Below are 19,945 nucleotides of genomic sequence, written 5' to 3' on the forward strand. Positions count from 1 at the left end.
TGCTAGGCAGTAACTGGCAAAGGTGAGTAACCCCCAAAAGAGGTATGCACAGGTTAATGTGGCAGTGATGTGGCGACTGGATCGCCAGAGGAATCGACTGGAAGCAAAGGGTGAAAGAAATTAAGAGAACTTGAAGGGAGCCAAGAGAACCCTTGTGACAGTGCACCTTCCCCTTCCATGTCACCCAGTCCTGCTTTTCCTGGAAACCATTTTGTTCGGCTGAATTTCTTACTGTTGACTGGAGGGTGGGGCATGTAAAGAAGCTGGGATGTCCCCTTGCATCTTATAACCGACAAAGGATCAGACTAGCAGGAGGGTGAGTGTAGGGTAGACTGGTCTGCCGTGTTAAATGGAGGCTTTTTTCTGGAACCTGGGGAAACTGGCATAGACCTAGAAAGATGTGGCCTGTCTTGCAGGTTTGGAGTGAACTCCCTCTGCTTTATATTTTGAAGTGAACATAGAAGGAAAGTGTAAGCCCCCCTAGTGAAGCAAGAAAATAGCTGTATTGGGTCGTTTTAGCACTGGAGGAACCCTGGAGTTTCCATTCTGGAAGCTTCAAATAAAATAAGTCAGAAATGTGTATGTCAGAGAGCTATAACATAAGTCATTCACTCAACATCCGCGGTGGATGTGCTGGGCTTTCGTCTTCAGACCTCATGGTGGTTTTCTTGGAGCAGAGCCATCCTAGGCTTTTACTCTACGGGGTACCTGCCTATTGATAGAATGGGAGCCTCTTGGAACAAGGGAAATAACAGAAGTCTCCATTAGCGACTGACGACATAGAGGACGCAGCTTATCTTAGAAGTTAGTGTACGAAGAGTGTCTGGGGTAGGACCTTGTTCTGGATTCTTAGTGTTGGTATTTTTTATAATAGTTGAGGCAATTGTGTGATTTATTACCTAAAACAAAACACTTCTAAGAGTGAAGGGGGGACACTGGTAACAGGCTGGGACAACAGGTATAAGCTGAGAGTGTCCTGGGTGAAGAAATATGGGAGTCTGACACTATCAAGATTTCGGTTTGGGACTTCCCTGGTGGCGCAGCGGTTAGGAATCCTCCTGCCAGTGCAGGGGACACGGGTTCGAGCCCTGTTCCGGGAAGATCCTACACACCGCAGAGCAACTAAGCCCGTGCGCCACAACTACTGAGCCTGTGCGCCACAACTACTGAGCCTGCGTGCCGCAACTACTGAAACCCACACGCCTAGAGCCCGTGCTCCTCAACAAAGAGAAGCCACCGCAATGAGAAGCCTGCGCACCGCAATGAAGAGTAGCCCTGCTTGCCGCAACTAGAGAAAGCCCACGCGCAGTAACGAAGACCCAACACAGCCATAAATGTATGTATGTAACAATTTTTAAAAATCCATTAAAAACAAAGAATCCTCCTGCCAATGCAGGGGACACGGGTTCGATCCCTGGTCCAGGAAGATTCCACATGTCGCAGAGCAGCTAAGCCCGTGTGCCACAACTACTGAGCCCGCGCGCCTAGAGCCCATGCACTGCGATGAAGAATAGCCCCCACTCGCCGCAACTAGAGAAAACCCGCATGCAGCAATGAAGACCCAACGCAGCCAAAAAAAAAAAATTTCTGTTTGCTTTTATATCTTAGTTTTGAATTTTCATTAAGCTCGTGGAAAGCAAGGGTAAGGATGCAGATTGATAAATCACTTTCATGTGACGTAACTATAGCAATTCATTTTATAATAGGCCAGAAAGAGAATCAGTATTTCGTAGTTGCTCGGAGCATGGGCTCTGCAGTCACACTGCCTGGATTTGAATCCTAGGTTTTCTTACTAACTCATTGACCTTGAGAAAAGTAACAAACTTTTCTGTGCCTCATACGTTTCATCTGTATAATGGTGATAACTGTGGTGCCTGCCCTCACAGGATTGTTATGTTTTAGAGGTGATTTATGAGCTTTAAGAGAACGTGATCCTTGTAGTTCTTTGATGCCACTGAGGCTAGAGCGGGGGCCTAGCCTGGAAACTCAGTTGAGGTTCACAGTGTGAGTGGGAGCCGTGCAGGAATCTCTTATACTTGGAGGAGAGCTGTGTCCTCGAAAACATTTCTCTGGAGAGAAAATTCTTTATATTGACTCTCCTTATGAAAATAGAATGTGTGTTCCTCAGAAATTCTGTTTTGCTCTAAAGCATAAATGTACATACACTTGGACATCACACGCCTTTAACTGTTTTAATGATAGAGTAATATAAAGAATGACCCCAAAAGGATCAGAGCTGTCAGGGAATGAGTGTACAGTGTGAGTATGTGAAGAGCATAGGTTAATTCCTGGCTCTGCTGTCTTGCTCTTTTGGGCTTTGTTACCGCTGGCTAAGAATATTTAGAGAATTTCTGCACAAAATATGTTCAGATTTAGCTACTTTGAATAGTTTGTTCTCATTGCAGCTAATAGTTCCAAAAGGCTATATTCACAGTTGGGAGACCGTAAAAGGTTATGCTGGTATTTACAATTCACGATGGTGCAACAGGGGTGGTATTTCCTTATGCCACAGTCCTGCCCTCGTTCTGTAGAAATTGGATGAGATAACACTTATATTTACTGCTCTAAGAACTGTTTTTAAATCGGATTCATATCATGGGGTTGAGACTGCTGGTAGCAAGGAAAAATGATTATGATAGCAAGTACTGTTCATTTAGTAGTTTATTTTATACAGCTGATTTAATTGCCCAGCTAGGGATGATAATGAACAGAGTGAGTGGATTATTTTTAGTTTGCTTGAAATATTTTGTTTTGACCTAATTTAAGTAAACTCGGTGACAAGTGGCTCAGAGACAGTCAATTTTAATGTCAGATTCCCTTTTAAAAAAAGTTTTAAATTCATTTAAAAAATAATAATAATACATGTACATGTTATAGAAATAAAATAACACAAAAAGGTAAATAGTCAAAATTAAATCTTTCCACCGTAGCTATCTTAGCTTCACTCCGCCAACAGTAACCCATTATTCAGTTTCTAGTAAATGCTTCCAAGCTGTTTTATACGTGAACATGCAAATATAGTTTTAAACTATTTTTTTCTTTTCTACACAAAAAGTAGCATGTCTCTATATCTCCATCTTGGAAATTATTCCGTATCAGTGTATACGGGCTCTTTTCTTCCCCCCATGGCTGCATAATGTCCCATTGTTTGGATACATCGTAATTTAACTATTGATCAGCAGTTAGGTTGTTTCCAGTCATGCCACCACCAGCAGTGCCACAGCCAGTATCTTGTGTTACTTTAGAAGGATGGTATGTATGTAAGAAAATGTCCTGGGTGTGGGATTGCTGGACCATAGGGTCACATTCTTGGCAGCAGTGAATAGGCGTGCCTGTTTCCCTACACCCTCGCCAACACGACGGGTTACCACATTTTTTGATATTTGCCAATCTGCTGGGTGAAAAAATAGTATCTCAGTGTCGTGTTTTTCTTCTTATGAAGGAATTTGATCATATTTTCCTGTGTTTGAGGGCATTTGTATTGTATTTCCTTTCTTCACATTATCCTGTCTATTCATGTACTTCGCCCTTGTCTATTGGGAGGATGGTCTTTGCTTGTTGAGTTGAAAGATCACTTAATGTGTGAAGAAAATTAGCACTAGAAAATTAGCTACGGAACTTCCCTGACGTTCCAGTGGTAAAGAATCCACCTTCCAATGCAGGGGACGTGGGTTCAATCCCTGGTCGGGGAACTAAGATCCCACATCTGCGAGGCAGCTAAGCCTGCACGCCGCAACTACTGAGCCCACGTGCCTCAACTAGAGAGCCCGCATGCTGCAAACTACAGAGCCCGCGCACCACAACTAGAGAGAGAAAACCCACACGCCACAACTAGAGAGAAGCCTGCGCACCACGACGAAAGATCCCATGTGCCGCAACTAAGACCCGACACAGCTAAAAAAATAAATAGATATACCTTAAAAAAAGAAAATTAGCTGCAGGGTTCTGTTTTATTTTCAGTCCGTCTTTTGTTTATGTTTTTTGTTTGGGAGGTTTTCAGCCATAAAGAACGTCTTCATTTTCATGTGGTTGAATTTATTAATCTCTTTTTAACCAATACTGGTTTTTTAAAATTCTCCCATCCACTATGTACCTAGTTTCAGTTTTCATCTTCAGATCTTTTATTCCTCTGGAATACATTTTTGCTAAGGTTTGAGGTAGAGATCCAACTTAGCCATTTCCCCCCAGATGGCTCTGCATTTGTTCCCGGTACATTTTGTTGAGGGTTACTTTTTATCCTTACTGGTTTGAAATGCCAGTATTATCATATACCTACTTCCCATGACTGTTTGGGTCTTTGTAGATTTCCCTGTCTGCTCCATTCATGAGCTAGTATTGCACTATTTTAATTACCGTAGCTTTATGGTTTCCACCCACCTGCCTCTGCAGTTGCTCTTCTTTCTCTGGAAGTATACTTTTTATCAGGATTATGTTACATTTGTGTATTAATTGAGGATTAATTAGTGGATACCCTTCTGATTCTACATATTCTTGCTGAAGACCATGGCACACTCTTCCGCTGATTTAACTCTTATCTCTTGGGCGTATTTTAAGATCTTCTTCAGATGGATCGTATACTTTTATTTTCTTAGGCTTATTACTAGGAATTTTGTCCTTTTTGGTTGCTTTAAAGCTGAGGGTCTTTTTCCTCTGTTATACTTTATATTTTTTACACTGTACTTCTTGAATATGATTATCCTTTTCTTTTTTCCCACATCTTCACTTCAGGAAAAAGGTAATTTGTACTTTGGGTCTGCTGTACCTGAGCTGGTGACTAAAATCATTTGAAATTTTGTTTCTAATCTGGGTCAAAAGATCTCTCATTCCATTAACAACTTGTTTTTCAACATCAACACTAAAGTGAATTCAACTTAATGAAAGTTGTACTATTAATGAAATCAAAGAAGGTTTTATTTTGCATATGTAGTAAGCTCTGTGATGTTGAAATGCTATTGTGATTAATGACTATAATATCAGAGTTGATAGTAAAACTTTTCTTTATTTTTTTTTAAGACACTTTAACATAGGGCAGTGACTCAGGGTCATCATCATAATCACGCTATGGAATTGCAGAGTTAACAGAGACAGTTACTTGATATAAGGGTGGCTTGTGTGATTTTTCTATAATAGTGCCTGGGATGTGTGGTATATTAACAATTATATTTCAACTGAGAAGGAAATGTTTGTACCATACAGTGGCACTCTTGAGTGCTGCATTGACATTAAACACTCTTGTAGTCTTTGATAATTCTGTGTCTGAAGCAGCAGGGTTTTTCTTAAAGCATTGTAAAGCTGGTAGTAACAGGCTGTTTCATAACGTGTACCTTTCTTTCTGATTCCTGAAGTTGCTCAGTATGCAGCTCATCTGATCCTAACAAGTCTGAATATACTGCCTGAGTCTAGTGTTTTGTTTCTCTTCTCTCTTCCTCTTTTTCAAGTGCTGGTAGCAACCCACTAATGACTGGCACATTGGGCTCAGGCCACTGTGACTCACGTGCAGAAAATAGGTGAAAATACACATTTATGGAATAAACTAGTAGCACTTGTGAATTTACTGAGAGGCCTAAGAGACTCTGGACTTTGAGGCCCATAAAGGAGAGGTGGTGGTGCTTTTCCCTTGATACAAGGTCACGGAACCAGTCTTTTCATTCCTTCCATCTTCTTCTCCCAGGAACTGCAGCAGACATTAGCTGTCCCTCAGAAGTCTTAGAGTAGGGGCTTCCCTGGTGGTCCAGTGGTTAGGACTCTGCGCTCCCAATGCAGGGGACATGGGTTCGATCCCTGGTTGGGGAATTAGGATCCTGCATTCTTCATGGCAAAAAGAAAGAGAGAAAGGGAGGGAGGGAGAAGAAAAGGTCTTAGAATAGCCTGGGTCATTTTTCAATATTGGCTTAAAGCATATTATTGCCCCCAAACCAGTCCTAAGTAAATCTTGAGTGTGTAGGCTATGTCTCTAGAATAACGGATTAATCCATTTTTTGTTCACTTTGATTTCTTTGACCATGTATGTGATATGTGAGATTGCTTGTTACACTACTCAAATGTAATTATTTTTTCTTTCACAGGATGAATATTCCATCTTTCCTCAGACATACTCCATAGATATTAATGGTTATATTCTTGTGTATTCTGTTACATCCATCAAAAGGTACGGCCCACTTCTGCTTGCTTGAGTTTATTTGCTGTGCTTAGATGGCATTAATCCTTCTAAGAGATTATGCTGGAATTGGCAGTAGTAACAACTAGACTTTAATGGTTTTTAGTGGTTGTCTTGTGGAGCAAACAGGTTGTTAAGGGCAAAAAAATTATCCCATTAGGTGTTCTCTTACACTGATGGAGTAAAAAAACTCTGTTATTTCTTACCTCAGGCTGCCTAGCTAGATAGTGACTGAACATGATCTGAGCTTTTCTGCTGATTGCAATGGGAAATGCATTAATTGATTTACTTTTTGTGTGTTTTCACCGTATTAGTGTGGAGCATGGGCTGATTGCTAGGGCCCTCTCGCTAAGCAACATTCCGCAAATGTTTATTCAGAGATTAAATCAGCCCAGTTGTAGACTTTCCCATTTAAATATCTCACCTATTCCACTTTGAATATTCTCAGTAAGGGCTGCTGAGTGTTAAGTACACGCACATGTGAAAAAGTGGTAGGAAAAAATAAAGGAATTCCTTGTGTTCGGTTTACTTTATATTAAAATGGTGAGTCTATGACATTTTCCATTTTTCCCACTATAAATATTACATAACAAACGTTTTAAAACATCACCACTAAAATGGATGTCTGATTTTATGCTTTTTGTTTTATAGCTTTGAAGTGATCAAAGTTATCCATGGCAAACTGTTGGATATGGTGGGGAAAGTACAGTAAGTAGTAATAGTTTATCTCTTTTGTTAGATACTCATAATAGTATCTTCTGAACAATCAAATCGGGCACTGACTAGGGTACTTTGGCTTTTTTTTCCCTTGTATTAATAGGATACCTATTATGTTGGTTGGGAATAAGAAAGACCTACATATGGAAAGGTATGTAGCTTCTAAATACTGATTTATAAAGTCAAGTCTAAGACGATTTAGTCACTGAAGTTTCATTTTTAATTATTCTTATAGCAAGAATATTTTTAGCTGTAGCATATCTGTGTTTCTGTGTTCAGAAATGTGGTAGTGACTGTGCATCACAGAAGCAAAACTGCAGTAAAAATCTCAACCTGTCTTGGAAAATGTTTCCTCTTAAAAAGCGCAAACACTGTAGAAAATTATCTTTAGATTCTTTTACGGTTTTGCATAAAGCAGACTCTAAAAAGACAATGGTAGCAGTCATTTATTCAACAAATAGTTTTTTGAGTACCGGGCTTAGGATTAGAGCAGTGAACAGGGGAGGAGCCTGACGCCTAGAGGAAGCGGCTCACTGGCTGAATTAACGCCTGCAGGACTGCACGGAGGGCCCTTTCAGGATTGCACCATCTTTGGGTGCTTATAGCCGAGCTCGCTTCAAAATAATCAATTGTTGCAGATGCTGGAGTGTTGGCGTCCTGTTCTCCGAACTGTAAGAACTTGCTGGAGCAGGGGTAGCCACCCCATAAGGCAATGTCTGCTCTGTTCCCCAGCTCAGGGGTAACAGAAATGCTTCTCTGCATTACGTACTGGATGAGAATGTTGAGCTGAGCATGCTTCTGCTTCATAAGGAAAAAAACTGATTAAAGTGGAGCCTGTCTCATAAATCAATTATAGATGTTTTGTATAATAAAGAGCAAAGTACTTTAATTAGAATTTTCTTTTTCCATTAGGGTGATCAGTTATGAAGAAGGGAAAGCATTAGCAGAATCTTGGAACGCAGCTTTTTTGGAATCTTCTGCTAAAGAAAATCAGGTACGTGTTTTTTAAACTTCATTTTGCCCTGCATCCCATCATTCATGGGCGTATGTTCCTCTCAGTCAGCATCTCACCACCATCTTCATCACTCCTGTTCAGTCTTCATCCTTCCACCATTTCTAATACCCATCTTTGGGTTGCTTTAGGACGATACTATTGATGTTTTAATTCAGTCAGTATTCTACTTAAAATGGGACCTAGAATATTTGTAGGATAAATAGAAATTAATAGTAAAGGCAATACTTTGAGAACATATAGTCTTATTTTTGTTTCATACTAAAGACTGGTACAGAAATAAATCCAGGCATAGAAAAGAAACAAGAATGATCTCACATCACTTTGGCAATAATTTTGTACCCTTACCTCCTCCCTTTTTCTGTTGGGTGGAACTGAGTTAGATGCATATGTTGTTTTAACACAGAAACTGTTAAGAACCATTTTACAAACATTTTTCCCAATTTCAGCCCTGCAGATGTTCCTTTAAAAGGCATATCCGAGGAAGGATGTCACTTCTATTTCAGAAGGCTTCCCGTATCTCCTTTTCCCTTTTCCTCCGTGGCATTAATTTAGACCAAGAACGTCCAAGCTTGTCTCCTGCTTCCATGAGTTCTCACCAGTGTATTTCTGTTTGCTGCCATTCACCTTCTGAAGCTACAAATCAGATGATGTCACCCTCAACTAAAACTGCCAATGGGTTGCCCATCGTCTGTAGAGCAAACCCCAAGGCCCTAAGCATGATGTTGAGTGCAGTGTGTGATTCGAACTTTTCCGGTTCCTTCTTTCACTGTATCCCTGTACTTTTCAGTCGCACCAAATTCCTCCCACTTAATTAAATACAAGGGGTACTTCCAGATGCCTCCCCTTTACTCTCATTCTTCTCTGACTTGAAATATCCTTTCTCTAATTAACTACATACTTAAAGTATTTTCAACATGTGCTCTTGTTTGATCTTCCAATAAGATTAATTGGCTTTCATTTCTGTGAGGAAACTATAGTTCAGCGAGGGTGGGTGGCTTGATGTGGTTGAGGACAGTCAGCTGTTCTTCCCCAGCTCCGCCACCTTTCACCACTAAGACTCCAGTCCTCAGGGCTCTACTTAAATTCCACTTTCTCCTGGACCCCTGCATGATACGTCCAGCTAAAATTAATAGTAGCTTCTTCTGTCTTATCCCCTTTAATTCATTCTGAGATTCAAGGCCGTATCACTGGCCTTCATTTTCTCCATAATGTCCGGCACAGTGGTTTTATATCTACTAGGTGCTCGGTCAACCCAGGTATCCCTTGATAGGCAAATCTGTTTGTCCCTGTGTCCGCAGGTGAGGGAAGTTAAATCTGTACAATTGATTCCCGAGTTCCAGAGAGCAAGAGGTTTGTCTGCATCCATTTAGTGCAGAGAGTGAGAATTCAGATAAGAAGAGCTGAGCTAGTAAGAGATACCTGTACTGCTTAATTGAATTAAATCAGACATTTATTGGGTGTCTGATCTGTCCTTAAGATCATCCAGTTGAACTGTCTCATTTTAGAAGTGAGGCGTTTTAAGATCCAGAGAGGTAAATAACTTTTCTAAGGTCTATATTTCATATGGTATAAGAACTTGGACTAAATTTTAAATTTAACCCAAATTTAGTCCTCTCTCCTCTCCACCATGCTTTTCTGATGGATGGGAAGAGAGGGCATAACCAAAGTGTAATAGAGATTAGAGTGTTCCTGAGGGAGAGAGAGAGACCGTTCTGTATTAAAAAGTCTGTATGTGAACCTTAAATGGAATCTGGTTCTAAATCCCTCGTGTAAAAGACATTTTGGGTCAATTGGGGAGATTTGATTACGTTTTAGATATATTAGGGAAATGGTGTTAATTGTCTTAGGTGTAATGATGGTGTTGGGATTATGAAGAGAATATCCTTATTCTTGGAAAATGCAAACCATAGTATGTAGGGGCCAAGTTTCATAATGTCTGCAGCTTAGTTTCAGATGGGATAGATGCGGGGGATGGACAGAAGGAGAGCAAGCAGATATAGCAAAGATGTTAGCATTTGTTGAACTCAGATAGCAGGGCTCAGTGCTTATTATACAATTGTCCCCATTTTTCTGTATGCTTAAAAATTTGCATAATAAAAATTGGAAGGTGGTCAGAAGGTACAAACTTCCAGTTACATAATAAAGAAGTCCTGAGGATGTGATGTATAGCATGGCGACTATGGTTAACAATATTGTATACTTGAAAACCGCTAAGGGTAGATCTTAAAAGTTCTCATCATAAGAAAGAAAAGTTTGTAACTATGTGTGACCAGCCTTATCGTGGTGATCATTTCACAGTATATACATACATCGTCATTATGTTGTACACCTAGAACTAATACATGCTATGTGACAACTATCTCAATTTAAAATTTTTTTTGACGTGGAGGAGTGACGTTGAATGGCCCTAAGCTATCTTTGGTTCTGCTTTTGCTAACTTCGCTCCGTTGTGTTTCTCTTCGGTGAAAATCTGAGGATCCTAAAACAATTATTCTGTTTGACTTTATAATTACGTAGGCATCATCACCAGTCTCACTATTCATGTAGGTTCACGTAGCCCCTGTGCATTGTGTTACTGTTCTGTGCGTTTCTGGCCGTTGCTTTGTTATTCCTTCCAGCATCCTCAAAGGTGTAGACACCTTATGGACCCTACCTCGAATGTAATTAAGAGGGATTGCTTAGTAAGGCGTGTTGCCTCAGGTTAATTTATCTTTTGAGAGTGACCTATAATGGTATGCTTAGGGTATGTTATTAAACTACTTTTTGGTCAGAGGATGCAGGCCTTTTCTCTGTCTAGTTTATGTTATACTTTACCGTAGCTTAAGATTTTTAATATGGTTCTGGATAGATTTACTTTTTAACCTTTTAGTTTCCTTTAGAAGGTAGGATACTGCCTTTTCAGTACCCATATAAAAGATGAAATTGTTCTCAAGGCTTAAAGTTAAAATGAAAAAATTCCAACTGCTGTACTTCTTTTAAAGTTTTGATAAATTTAGTCGATTTATCTGATATTAACCAAAACTCTAAAAGAAGGCGAGGGTGCAGTACAGTGACCTCAAACATCCCAGACAAGCTAGAAGATCAGGTGACCCAACTCACTGTTGTCTCGGTTACTTTAGCACCTCCATCAGATCAACAAATACCTTACTCGACGTGAAATAATCCTTAAAGGCAGAAAGATTCTTGTACCCAAGTTAGGTAAATACAGTGATGATATGCATATCCTTGGAAAGCAGCAGTCCTGACCAGTTGTCTTGACACTTCTCAGCCCTCGGTTGTGGCTCTTGTGACACTGCTCGCCTTGTTGTTGAGTGTGCTGAAGACAGTTGGATCCTAAGCCTAGGGAGTTTCTCCCCATCGGGTGGGGAGAAACCAAGTAATTCTAATCCCTTATGTTAAGAGGTGTGATTGATTCTAATCCACATATATACTAGAGTGCTTACTACTCTTGGTCTATGTAGTAGGAAGAGAGAGAATTTGTGTAGTAAAGAGACATCCACGTCAATAGTCACGTGATCAGAGACCGATCTTTGTGAACCGCTCAAATTTTTTATTGATAAATTTTCAAATGTAGCTTTGTATTACTTAGCAAAAATCCAGTATTTTAAAATAAACTGTCCTCAGTGGAGTTCAGTCAGATTTGTTGATTACAAAGTGCACAGTGGTAAAAATTATCAAGTCAGTGAGAATACTGCACTTTGACTATTACTGAACTATGGGATGTGTTTGCAGTTCTGGCTTATTTTCTGTGGAGGCCTTCACAAATTGTATTTCAGCAATTTGATGGAAGAGAATGCATTTTGTCAGTCAGATCACACAGGTAATCAAGGAGAATGCTAAGATTTATCTAGAAAGCCAGATTCCAGGCACGCTCTATTTTTTTTGTAAGAGCTTGGCATGCATCTTTCCACACATTTTTCTGTGCTTTTTTTTTTTGGCTGCGTTGGGTCTTCGTTGCTGTGCACGGGCTTTCTCTAGTTGTGATGAGCGGGGACTACTCTTGGTTGCAGTGCGCGGGCTTCTCATTGCGGTGGCTTCTCTTGTTGCAGAGCACAGGCTCTAGGCATGCGGGCTTCAGTAGTTGCAGCATGCATGCTCAGTAGTTGTGGCTCGCGTGCTCTAGAGCGCAGGCTCAGTAGTTGTGGCACGTGGGCTTAGTTGCTCCGTGGCATGTGGGATTTCCCTGACCAGGGCTCAAACCCGTGTCCCCTGCATTGGCAGGTGGATTCTAAACCACTGCGCCACAAGGGAAGCCCTGTGCGCTTTTTTTAGGATGAAATAAATAACAACTTGCCTGCATAGTCGTGGGAAAGGAGGGGAATTGGTAATGCAGAAAGGAGGGTGCTTGCTGAAGTCAGTGGCCTTGATTAGACAGGAGAGGTGGGCCTGGGGCTGGCTTGGGCTCACTTAGGGGTGCCTCCTTTGTGCCAGCAGGAAAGAGGGAACCAGAGTAGATGAGCCCAGATTCAAGGGCATGGTCATTGGTGGATGGAGTATGGAGAGTTCGCTTATGAATGCTGCTTCTGTTTTCCCAGTGAAACGTAGAACCCAGTCATCAGCCGAGGGTGAGAGCAGGGAAGAGGTTTAGCGATCCCAGTGGAAGGAAGAGGCATGACCCCTTCATCCTGGGGGCTGGCTGGACCAGAGAAATGTGGTTGGGCTGCTGGGGCAGCAGGGGTCCCCTTTGGGTTCAGGGTCCTGGAGGTGTGTCCATGGGCTGTGTCCGCTGTGTGGCGCAGGCAGCGAGCAGGCAGACAGGTGGCAGGGAAGGGAGTAGGAGGCCGGTGACTGCCCTGGGGACGTCTGCGCTGGCCCGGGAGGCGAGAGAAGGAAGATGGGGGCTGGAGGGGGGGCGGCTGCTTGGTGATGACAAGATCTGGGTGCTGCCCTGTGAGGTTTTTGAAAACAGGAGCATTTTTGGATGATCACAATGACCGCATTTAAAGGACAGGAACTGACGTTCGGCCTAAGTGAGGATTTCCTGCCCTAAATGATAGTGGCTCCTCCTTGTGAAGGGCTGGTCCCTGGGGCTGAGAGGTGCAGTCGGGAGGGAGAGGAGGTCCCCGGGGGGTGTGCAAGGCCAGTGTGGCGCGAGTGGTGGCGGAGGTGGAGCCGCTGCCCCGGAGGAGGGGGGTGAGGCTGGGGGTGACTCGGGGCTCTAGGTGGCCTAGAGGAAGCAGGCTCGGAGGGCACAGGTGTCATCTCACGGCCTAAGAGCCACAGCTGAGAGTTTTTAGGAAGTGGGAGGGGAAAGGGTGTGACAGGCAGGGGGTGGGGTGCCAGGCCAGGTGAAAGAGCCCCTGCCCTGCTGTAGTCCCAGAGCGCCCGCGGGGCGGGCGAGGCGGGTGAGCCAGCAGGGGATACTCCATCCTGGAACTCCACAGGCGCCACAGGAGGCGGAGCAGGCGGGGCTTCCTGTGACTGATGAAAGCAGGGCTCAGAAGTGTGATTTGAGGTTAGTTCTGGTGGTCCGCAGTCACCACGTGGGGGGAGGGGAGGGAGGAATCCCAGGCTCCTGCGGCCCGGGGCCGCCTCGTTGGCCTCCACACCTGGACCTCCACGTGCAGGGCAGGCCGTGGGCCTTTTCCAGTCCCGCCAGCAGCATCAGTGTTCCTCGTGGCTCCGCTGTTAACGCTAACATTGTCATCGGTTTTCTCTCTGGTTTCAGACTGCTGTTGATGTTTTTAGAAGGATAATTTTGGAGGCAGAGAAAATTGACGGGGCCGCCTCACAAGGAAAGTCCTCCTGCTTGGTGATGTGATTCTACTGCAGAACCTGAAGGCACTGGGAACCTGGCCTGCCTGAGGAGGCAACCTGCCCATTTTCCTTTAAGATAAACTCTGCTTCATTTCTCTTCTGTTAACCTGAAAGATTTCATTTGGGTCAGAGCTTCTCTCCCAACCCTTCCTTTCAGATTATGTTAAACTCTGACTCGGTCCAAATGAGTTCACTTCCATTTTCAAATTTTGAGCAATCATATTTTCAATTTATATATTGTATTTCTTAATAATATTATGACCAAGAATTTTATTGCATTAATTTTTCAGTGTAGTTTGTTGTTTAAAATAATGTAATCATCCAGATGATACATATTGTTACACTACTATTAACTAGGCTTCAATATGTCAGTGTTTATTTCGTTGTGTTAAGTGTATACTTGTAAATAAAATAGCTGCAAAGCCTAATCGTTGTGCTCCTCAGTGTGGCTTCTGAAGAAGGAAACCTGTCCTCCTGAGGGCTGCCTGCCCCGCCCCCGAGGAGGCCCGGCTTGGACTCCAGGAGCCAGTGGAGCCTGTGGCCCACCAGGCGGCTGTGGGCACTTGGGGTAGAGTGCCCGAACTGGCGGGGGGGCATTCCTGTTGACTAAAGCCGAGTGACCTTGGGGGGCTCTGTGAGGGGAGTTGTTCCCCAATAATAACTGTTCTCCCCACCTTGGTTGGAATGTTTCATGCAGGTAGGGCTGCAGGCTTACTTAGAGCCTTCCGGCCACCCTCTTGCTTGTCTCTTAGCTACTTGAAGAAAAGGGGACCTAAAGATACACTTACTGTCTCTCCTTTTACTTAGCTTGGTGTCCACGGCAGACAGGATCTGACTTAGAAAATAGATTGGCCTGTCACTATCCCAAAACCTCCAGGAGTTTAAAGGATGGGGAAGATTGCCTGGTAAGTGTTCTGTGTCAGGGCTTCATGAACCTCCCTCAGACCCAGACTGCCTACCTCCCGTTCTGCCAAGAGCAGCTTTGAGGGAGAGTCGAGGATTTCAATTGCCTGGTGGCCATCACCTCGACTCTGAGAGTTCAAGTTGAGTGAAATTTTTTAAATGATGTTCCTTCCCAGTTAGAATTTCACAGCCATTTCTAACCTTTAGGGAAATGTTACTGAGTCTATGGATAAAATAGAATATTGCTTTGTAACTGATCTTTTTTTTTTTTTTTTTTTTTTTGCCGTACGCGGGCCTCTCACTGTTGTGGCCTCTCCCGTTGCGGGGCACAGGTTCCGGACGCACAGGCTTAGCGGCCATGGCTCACAGGACCCAGCCGCTCCGCGGCATGTGGGATCTTCCCGGACCGGGACACGAACCCACATCCCCTGCATCGGCAGGCAGATTCTCAACCACTGCGCCACCAGGGAAGCCCTGTAACTGATTTTTTAATGAAAAATTATGTTTTTAGAATATGCCATTATGGACTTCCCTGGTGGCACGGTGGTTTGAGAATCCACCTGCCAATGCAGGGGACACCGGTTCGAGCTCTGGTCCAGGAAGATCCCACATGCCGCGGAGCACCTAAGCCCGCGCGCCACAATACTGAGCCTGCGCTCTAGAGCCCGCAAGCCGCAACTGCTGAGCCTGCGTGCCCACGACTACTGAAGTCCGTGCGCCTAGAGCCCGTGCTCCGCAACAAGAGAAGCCACCGCAATGAGAAGCCAGCACACTGCAACCAAGAGTAGCCCCTGGTTGCCGCAACTAGAGAAAGCCTGTGTGCAGCAACGAAGGCCCAACATGGCCAACAATTAATTAATTTTTTAAAAAAGGATGCACCATTATTTTGAATCTTTATAGTTTGTGTCTTATCATTCAAGGATGCAATTTGAGCCAGGATGAAAAAGACCTCCACCAAATACTTTTTAAATACAAATAAGTTTTAGCAATGTAGTATCATTACTTACTAACAGGGTTTATTCTTAGGCCTAATATGTGTCAGTACTCACTGGATGGAACCACATTAAATCTGGATTCAGTTCATCCAGGCAACATTTTACATCCGATAAGTTATTTCTGTGTAAATGGAATCTTGGGGCAGCCTGTTCTTGCAACTACAGTTTGACTCTCACGAAATGTCCTCTAGGCCTAGCTGCCCTGTTTGGAGGTGACGTGGATCTCTTTACATGGTGTGGCTCAGCTGTTCGTTCAGATGTTTTCTGAGCACCTGCGGTGTGCTACACACCGTTCTAAGTGCCGTGAACACAACAGAACTCTGCACCCTGTAGAACTTACGTCTGACCTTGCCCCTTGAATAGCACAGGGCAGGCAGTCCTGCTTCCCAGTGCAGTGACCCATCCACAAGATGGTTGATTGGATTATCTGATGGGCTGAGCTTGTGATGTGTTCCGAGAGTGATGTTACTGAGGGGTGCTCTCCAGTGGTGGGGAGCACGTGACCTGGAGGTGGTGGTGGAAGGCGGTCAGCAGTACCTCTTCTGGTTTGCTTCACGTCCACCCTGTGAAGCAGGTGCTGCCCTATTTACAGTGAGGAAACTGCCTTAGAGGTGTCAGCGACAGTCATTAGCCACATTCACTGTGTCAGCGAATCTAATGATGTGTTATCTGAGCCTTCTGAAGAAATTCTTAGAACTGCCAGGTTTGACTTAAATGTCGTTATTTAATAGTGTATTTCATCACTCCTAAGACCTTTCCTTACATTTTAGCATTTTTCTTTTTTTTTTTTTTCTGATTTGAATTTTTCTTTTAAGTTCGGATGGAAAATTAAGAACACTTCCGGAACTTCCCTGGTGGCACAGTGGTTAAGAATCCGCCAGCCAATGCAGGGGAGACGTGTTCAATCCCTGGTCCGGGAAGATCCCACATGCTGCGGAGCAGCTAAGCCCGTGCGCCACAACTACTGAGTACACGTGCCACAGCTACTGAAGGCCGCGGGCCTAGAGCCCATGCTCCACAACAAGAGAAGCCACTGTGATGAGAAGCCCGCGCGCAGCAACGAAGACCCAACGCAGCCAAAAATAAATAAATAAATAAATATCCTTCTTAAAAAAAAACTATGAAAAAGAACAATTCAAAGTTCTAAGCACAAAATTCAGGTATGTCATGTGGTGGACTTGCTTCTTCAGCTGGAGGTGAACCTGGCAGCCGACGGAAAGAATCCGCACTAACAAACAGCAAATTGCACAAGGATTGTCCCCGTGAAGAAGCCGGTGACGTGGCGTTTGATTTTCCCAGCTTGGCTCCTTCCCCAAAGTTGAGGCTCTGGAGTCCTGAGTCTTCGGCATTTAACTAGTTCTTCGTTGGGGGGAGGGGCTGGGACTGTCCCGCCACATGTAAACCGATCTTTGTCATAGATCGCTTTTATAATGAGAGAGCAGCCGGGGCGCGTTGCCACATCTTCCCCATTCTCCGTATGTTCCTTGGTGACGCAGAAGTTATCCCCACACGGGCAGGGGTAGAAGTACATCTCCAAGACCTCGTCATATTGGAAGTCCTTGATCTCCACCTCATGAAACGCTGCCATCGTCACTGGGGCCAGGAGAGGTCTTGTCGCCTCCGCCATTTTAGCATTTTTCTTAGTGGGACGTACAACGCAGCCTTGGGTTCATTGAAGCACAGTAGGTGCGAATACAAAACTCGGCGCATATCCAAGGCTGTCTTGCAGCTCATAATACAAAGTGTAAGATCACAGGACAAATTCAGATTAATGTGATGGAATTTTGCTAAAACTAAATTGTTCACTCCCCGCCCTCTAGAGCGCCGTGTCTCCCCGCCATGTCACTGACGGTGCTCTCGCCTGAATTGCTCATCACCTCCTTGTCACCACGTCCAGTAGGTATTTCCTGGCCTCTGTCCTGACCCTCCAGCATTGCACGCAGTTGGTGACTTCTCTCTGAAGGTCTCTGTTTCCGCCTTCTGGTCTTCCTCCCAGCTCACTGTTGCTGCCTTGGCCTCCTCGGCTGTTGCCTCCTCCATTAACCTCTCGATGGGCCATTTTTCCTTCTCCCCTTCCTTGATTTCATCCTGTCACATAGCTCTCACTGCCGTGTTTGCTGAAGACCAAAATTCCTTTCTCGCACCCTGACCTCTGGGCTCCAGGCTTGTCTTCTCTTAGATGTCTCATGGGCATCTGAAGTTTATCATGCCCAAATTCTTGATTTTCCCTAAAAACGTGGTCTGCCCTGGACCCTGCTTCAGGAAATGGCACCATCATCCACTAGATACTAAAGCTAGGAGTTGGGGAGCCATCCTCTACCTCTTCCCTTGTGTCCCCTCCCAGCCAGTCCATCAACAAATCCTAAGGGCCCTGCCTTCAAAAATCTTACATTTTGCCCACTTTTCTCCATCTTCACTGCATACTAGTCTCTAACACCACACCCTCCAAATCATTTACTGCAGCCCAAGTCAACTTTTTTTTTTTTTTTTTTTTGCCACACCGCATCACTTGTGGGATCTTAGTTCCCCGACCAGGGGTCAAACCTGGGTCCACGGCAGTGAAAGCCCAAGTCTTAACCCCTGGACCACCAGGGAATTCCCCAAGTCAACTTGTTTAAAACATAAATTGTTCTGTGTTACCCCTTTGCTTAAAATCCTTTAGTAATAATTGTGCCTGCTCAGGGTCTCCAGGGCATCTCATTCTCCAGCCTTTCTTGTTAAAAAAAAAGAAGAGGCTTTTTGTTAGTTTGTCCTTGCCTCAATGTCAAATAAACTGCCACTGATTGTTTTTGACGAACACCCCCAGGGAAAAGGCAGTCAGGTCAGAGACAAGCCTTGCAGATGGGGTTTTCCAGGGAACTACCAGACACTGCAGATGATGACAGTTTTCTGATCAGGGGGCTGAGAAAGCACCAGCCCCATCTTGACCCTGCGTGCAGCTGCTAAGGAGGGGTCTGGCAACAGGGCAAGTGACAGTGCCACAAATCTCGCTGTGCTGAGAATCAGCCGGTTTCCTTAAACACCCTTGGACTGGTGCAAGCCTTTAATCTCCAGACCTATGAAAAAGTGATATATTTGGACAGTTTTTTTGACAGTGATCTCACCGAGTTCTTGAAGGGTCTTCCTGCGCTCTCCCCAATGGCAACCCTCCAGGGTCTCCGCAGTAGCTGTTTGTCTGTTGAACGGATGAGTAGCTGAGCCCTCCCATGGGCTGCTTCCTAGACGGCTTCCATGGAACTTGGCCTGTGTCTGCTGCAGGGTAGGGGAAATCCTCACCATTCACACAGTGCACCGGGATGACCTTTAATCTTGGGTCTACCCCTTATCGGCTCCTAACAAGGAAGGAGTGCACCTACCGGGCGCCCCTCCCATTGTTGGTGCAGCCAGCCTCGGACGCCTCGGACTCAGATGGTAGCAGTCTTCGTTAACAGTAAGTCAGAGGACGCAGAATACGCCGCTGCCTTTTATTTTTTGATTGATTGATTGATTTTTGGCTGCGTTGGGTCTCCGTTGCTGCGCGCGGGCTTTCTCTAGTTGTGGCGAGCGGGGGCTGCTCTTCGTCACGGTGCGCGGGCTTCTCATCGCTGTGGCTTCTCTTTGTGGAGCATGGGCTCTAGGCTTGTGGACTTAAGTAGTTGTGGCACGTGTACTCAGTGGTTGTGGCTCGCGGGCTCTAGAGCGCAGGCTCAGTGGTTGTGGCTCGTGGGCTTAGCTGCTCCGCGGCATGTGGGATCTTCCTGGGCCAGGGCTTGAACCCGTGTCCCCTTCATTGGCAGGCTGATTCTTAACCACTGTGCCACCAGGGAAGCCCCATGCCCGCTGCCTTTTAGATGATCGGCTAAATGGAAACAAGGTTTAACAATTCTTGGAGAAGTGTAGACTCCAGAGAAAAACATCTCCAGCTCCTGCGGGCCGCAGCCACATGTGAGAGGCTTGCTTGCAGAAGGCTTCTGGCTGCCCTGGTGACTCCAGTTGACCGAGACTGTTGTGCAGGTGAACAGAGGCTGCCATGAAGGCTGTGCCAGCAGGAAACCAGGGCGCCTTCAGAAGCGTTCTCAGAAAATTCCAGAATCACCCCACTCCTTCACCTCCCCAAGAGCGGACAGTTTTACATGAAGCCAAAAAACTTGACATTGAGTAACATTTTTGTGTTACCCATTCTTATTACCTTTCCGTACCTTTGATAGCTTCCTAGAATGACCTGGGGAAGTCAGCTCTGGAGTTAGGACTGCAAAGATGCTGAGAGCTAACTTAGCATCTGTTTTCAGAGGAGGGGCCTGATCCCAGAGAGACCCCCCAACTCTTAGTTCATTGTTCGCACTACTGCATGTGTGAACACAACCCCAATACCCACAGGGAACCCCAAATAAATGCAGCCTCGGACTAAGACTCAGAACGTAG

At 44.6% G+C, this 19,945-nt stretch overlaps 2 protein-coding genes across 2 annotated transcripts in view; one reads left to right on the forward strand and one right to left on the reverse strand.

The window, feature by feature from the left end:
* The window catches only part of RHEB (Ras homolog, mTORC1 binding), a 46,839-nt gene extending 32,765 nt beyond the window's left edge, over positions 1 to 14,074 (forward strand). Inside the window, exons 4-8 of the mRNA XM_027101463.1 lie at positions 6,066 to 6,148; positions 6,809 to 6,865; positions 6,978 to 7,025; positions 7,787 to 7,868; positions 13,558 to 14,074. Coding sequence (XP_026957264.1) covers positions 6,066 to 6,148; positions 6,809 to 6,865; positions 6,978 to 7,025; positions 7,787 to 7,868; positions 13,558 to 13,650 — 363 coding nt within the window. The 3' untranslated portion in view covers positions 13,651 to 14,074. The remainder of the gene's footprint in view (positions 1 to 6,065; positions 6,149 to 6,808; positions 6,866 to 6,977; positions 7,026 to 7,786; positions 7,869 to 13,557) is intronic.
* Positions 14,075 to 16,772: 2,698 nt separating this feature from the next.
* LOC113618515 (DPH3 homolog) lies at positions 16,773 to 17,132 on the reverse strand. Its single transcript, XM_027102744.1, has one exon. The coding sequence runs from the start codon at positions 17,130 to 17,132 to the stop codon at positions 16,773 to 16,775; it is 360 nt and encodes a 119-aa protein (XP_026958545.1).
* Between the last annotated feature and the right edge of the window lie 2,813 nt (positions 17,133 to 19,945).

This window comes from Aethalodelphis obliquidens, unplaced genomic scaffold (assembly GCF_003676395.1).
Source record: "Aethalodelphis obliquidens isolate GAN/ISIS:26980383/991018 unplaced genomic scaffold, ASM367639v1 scaffold5, whole genome shotgun sequence".
Classification (NCBI taxonomy): domain Eukaryota; kingdom Metazoa; phylum Chordata; class Mammalia; order Artiodactyla; family Delphinidae; genus Aethalodelphis; species Aethalodelphis obliquidens.

Bases quoted from the DNA above. Each gene is read 5' to 3' on its own strand.
- LOC113618515 (XM_027102744.1), bottom strand. From the start codon at position 17,132: ATGGCAGCGTTTCATGAGGTGGAGATCAAGGACTTCCAATATGACGAG.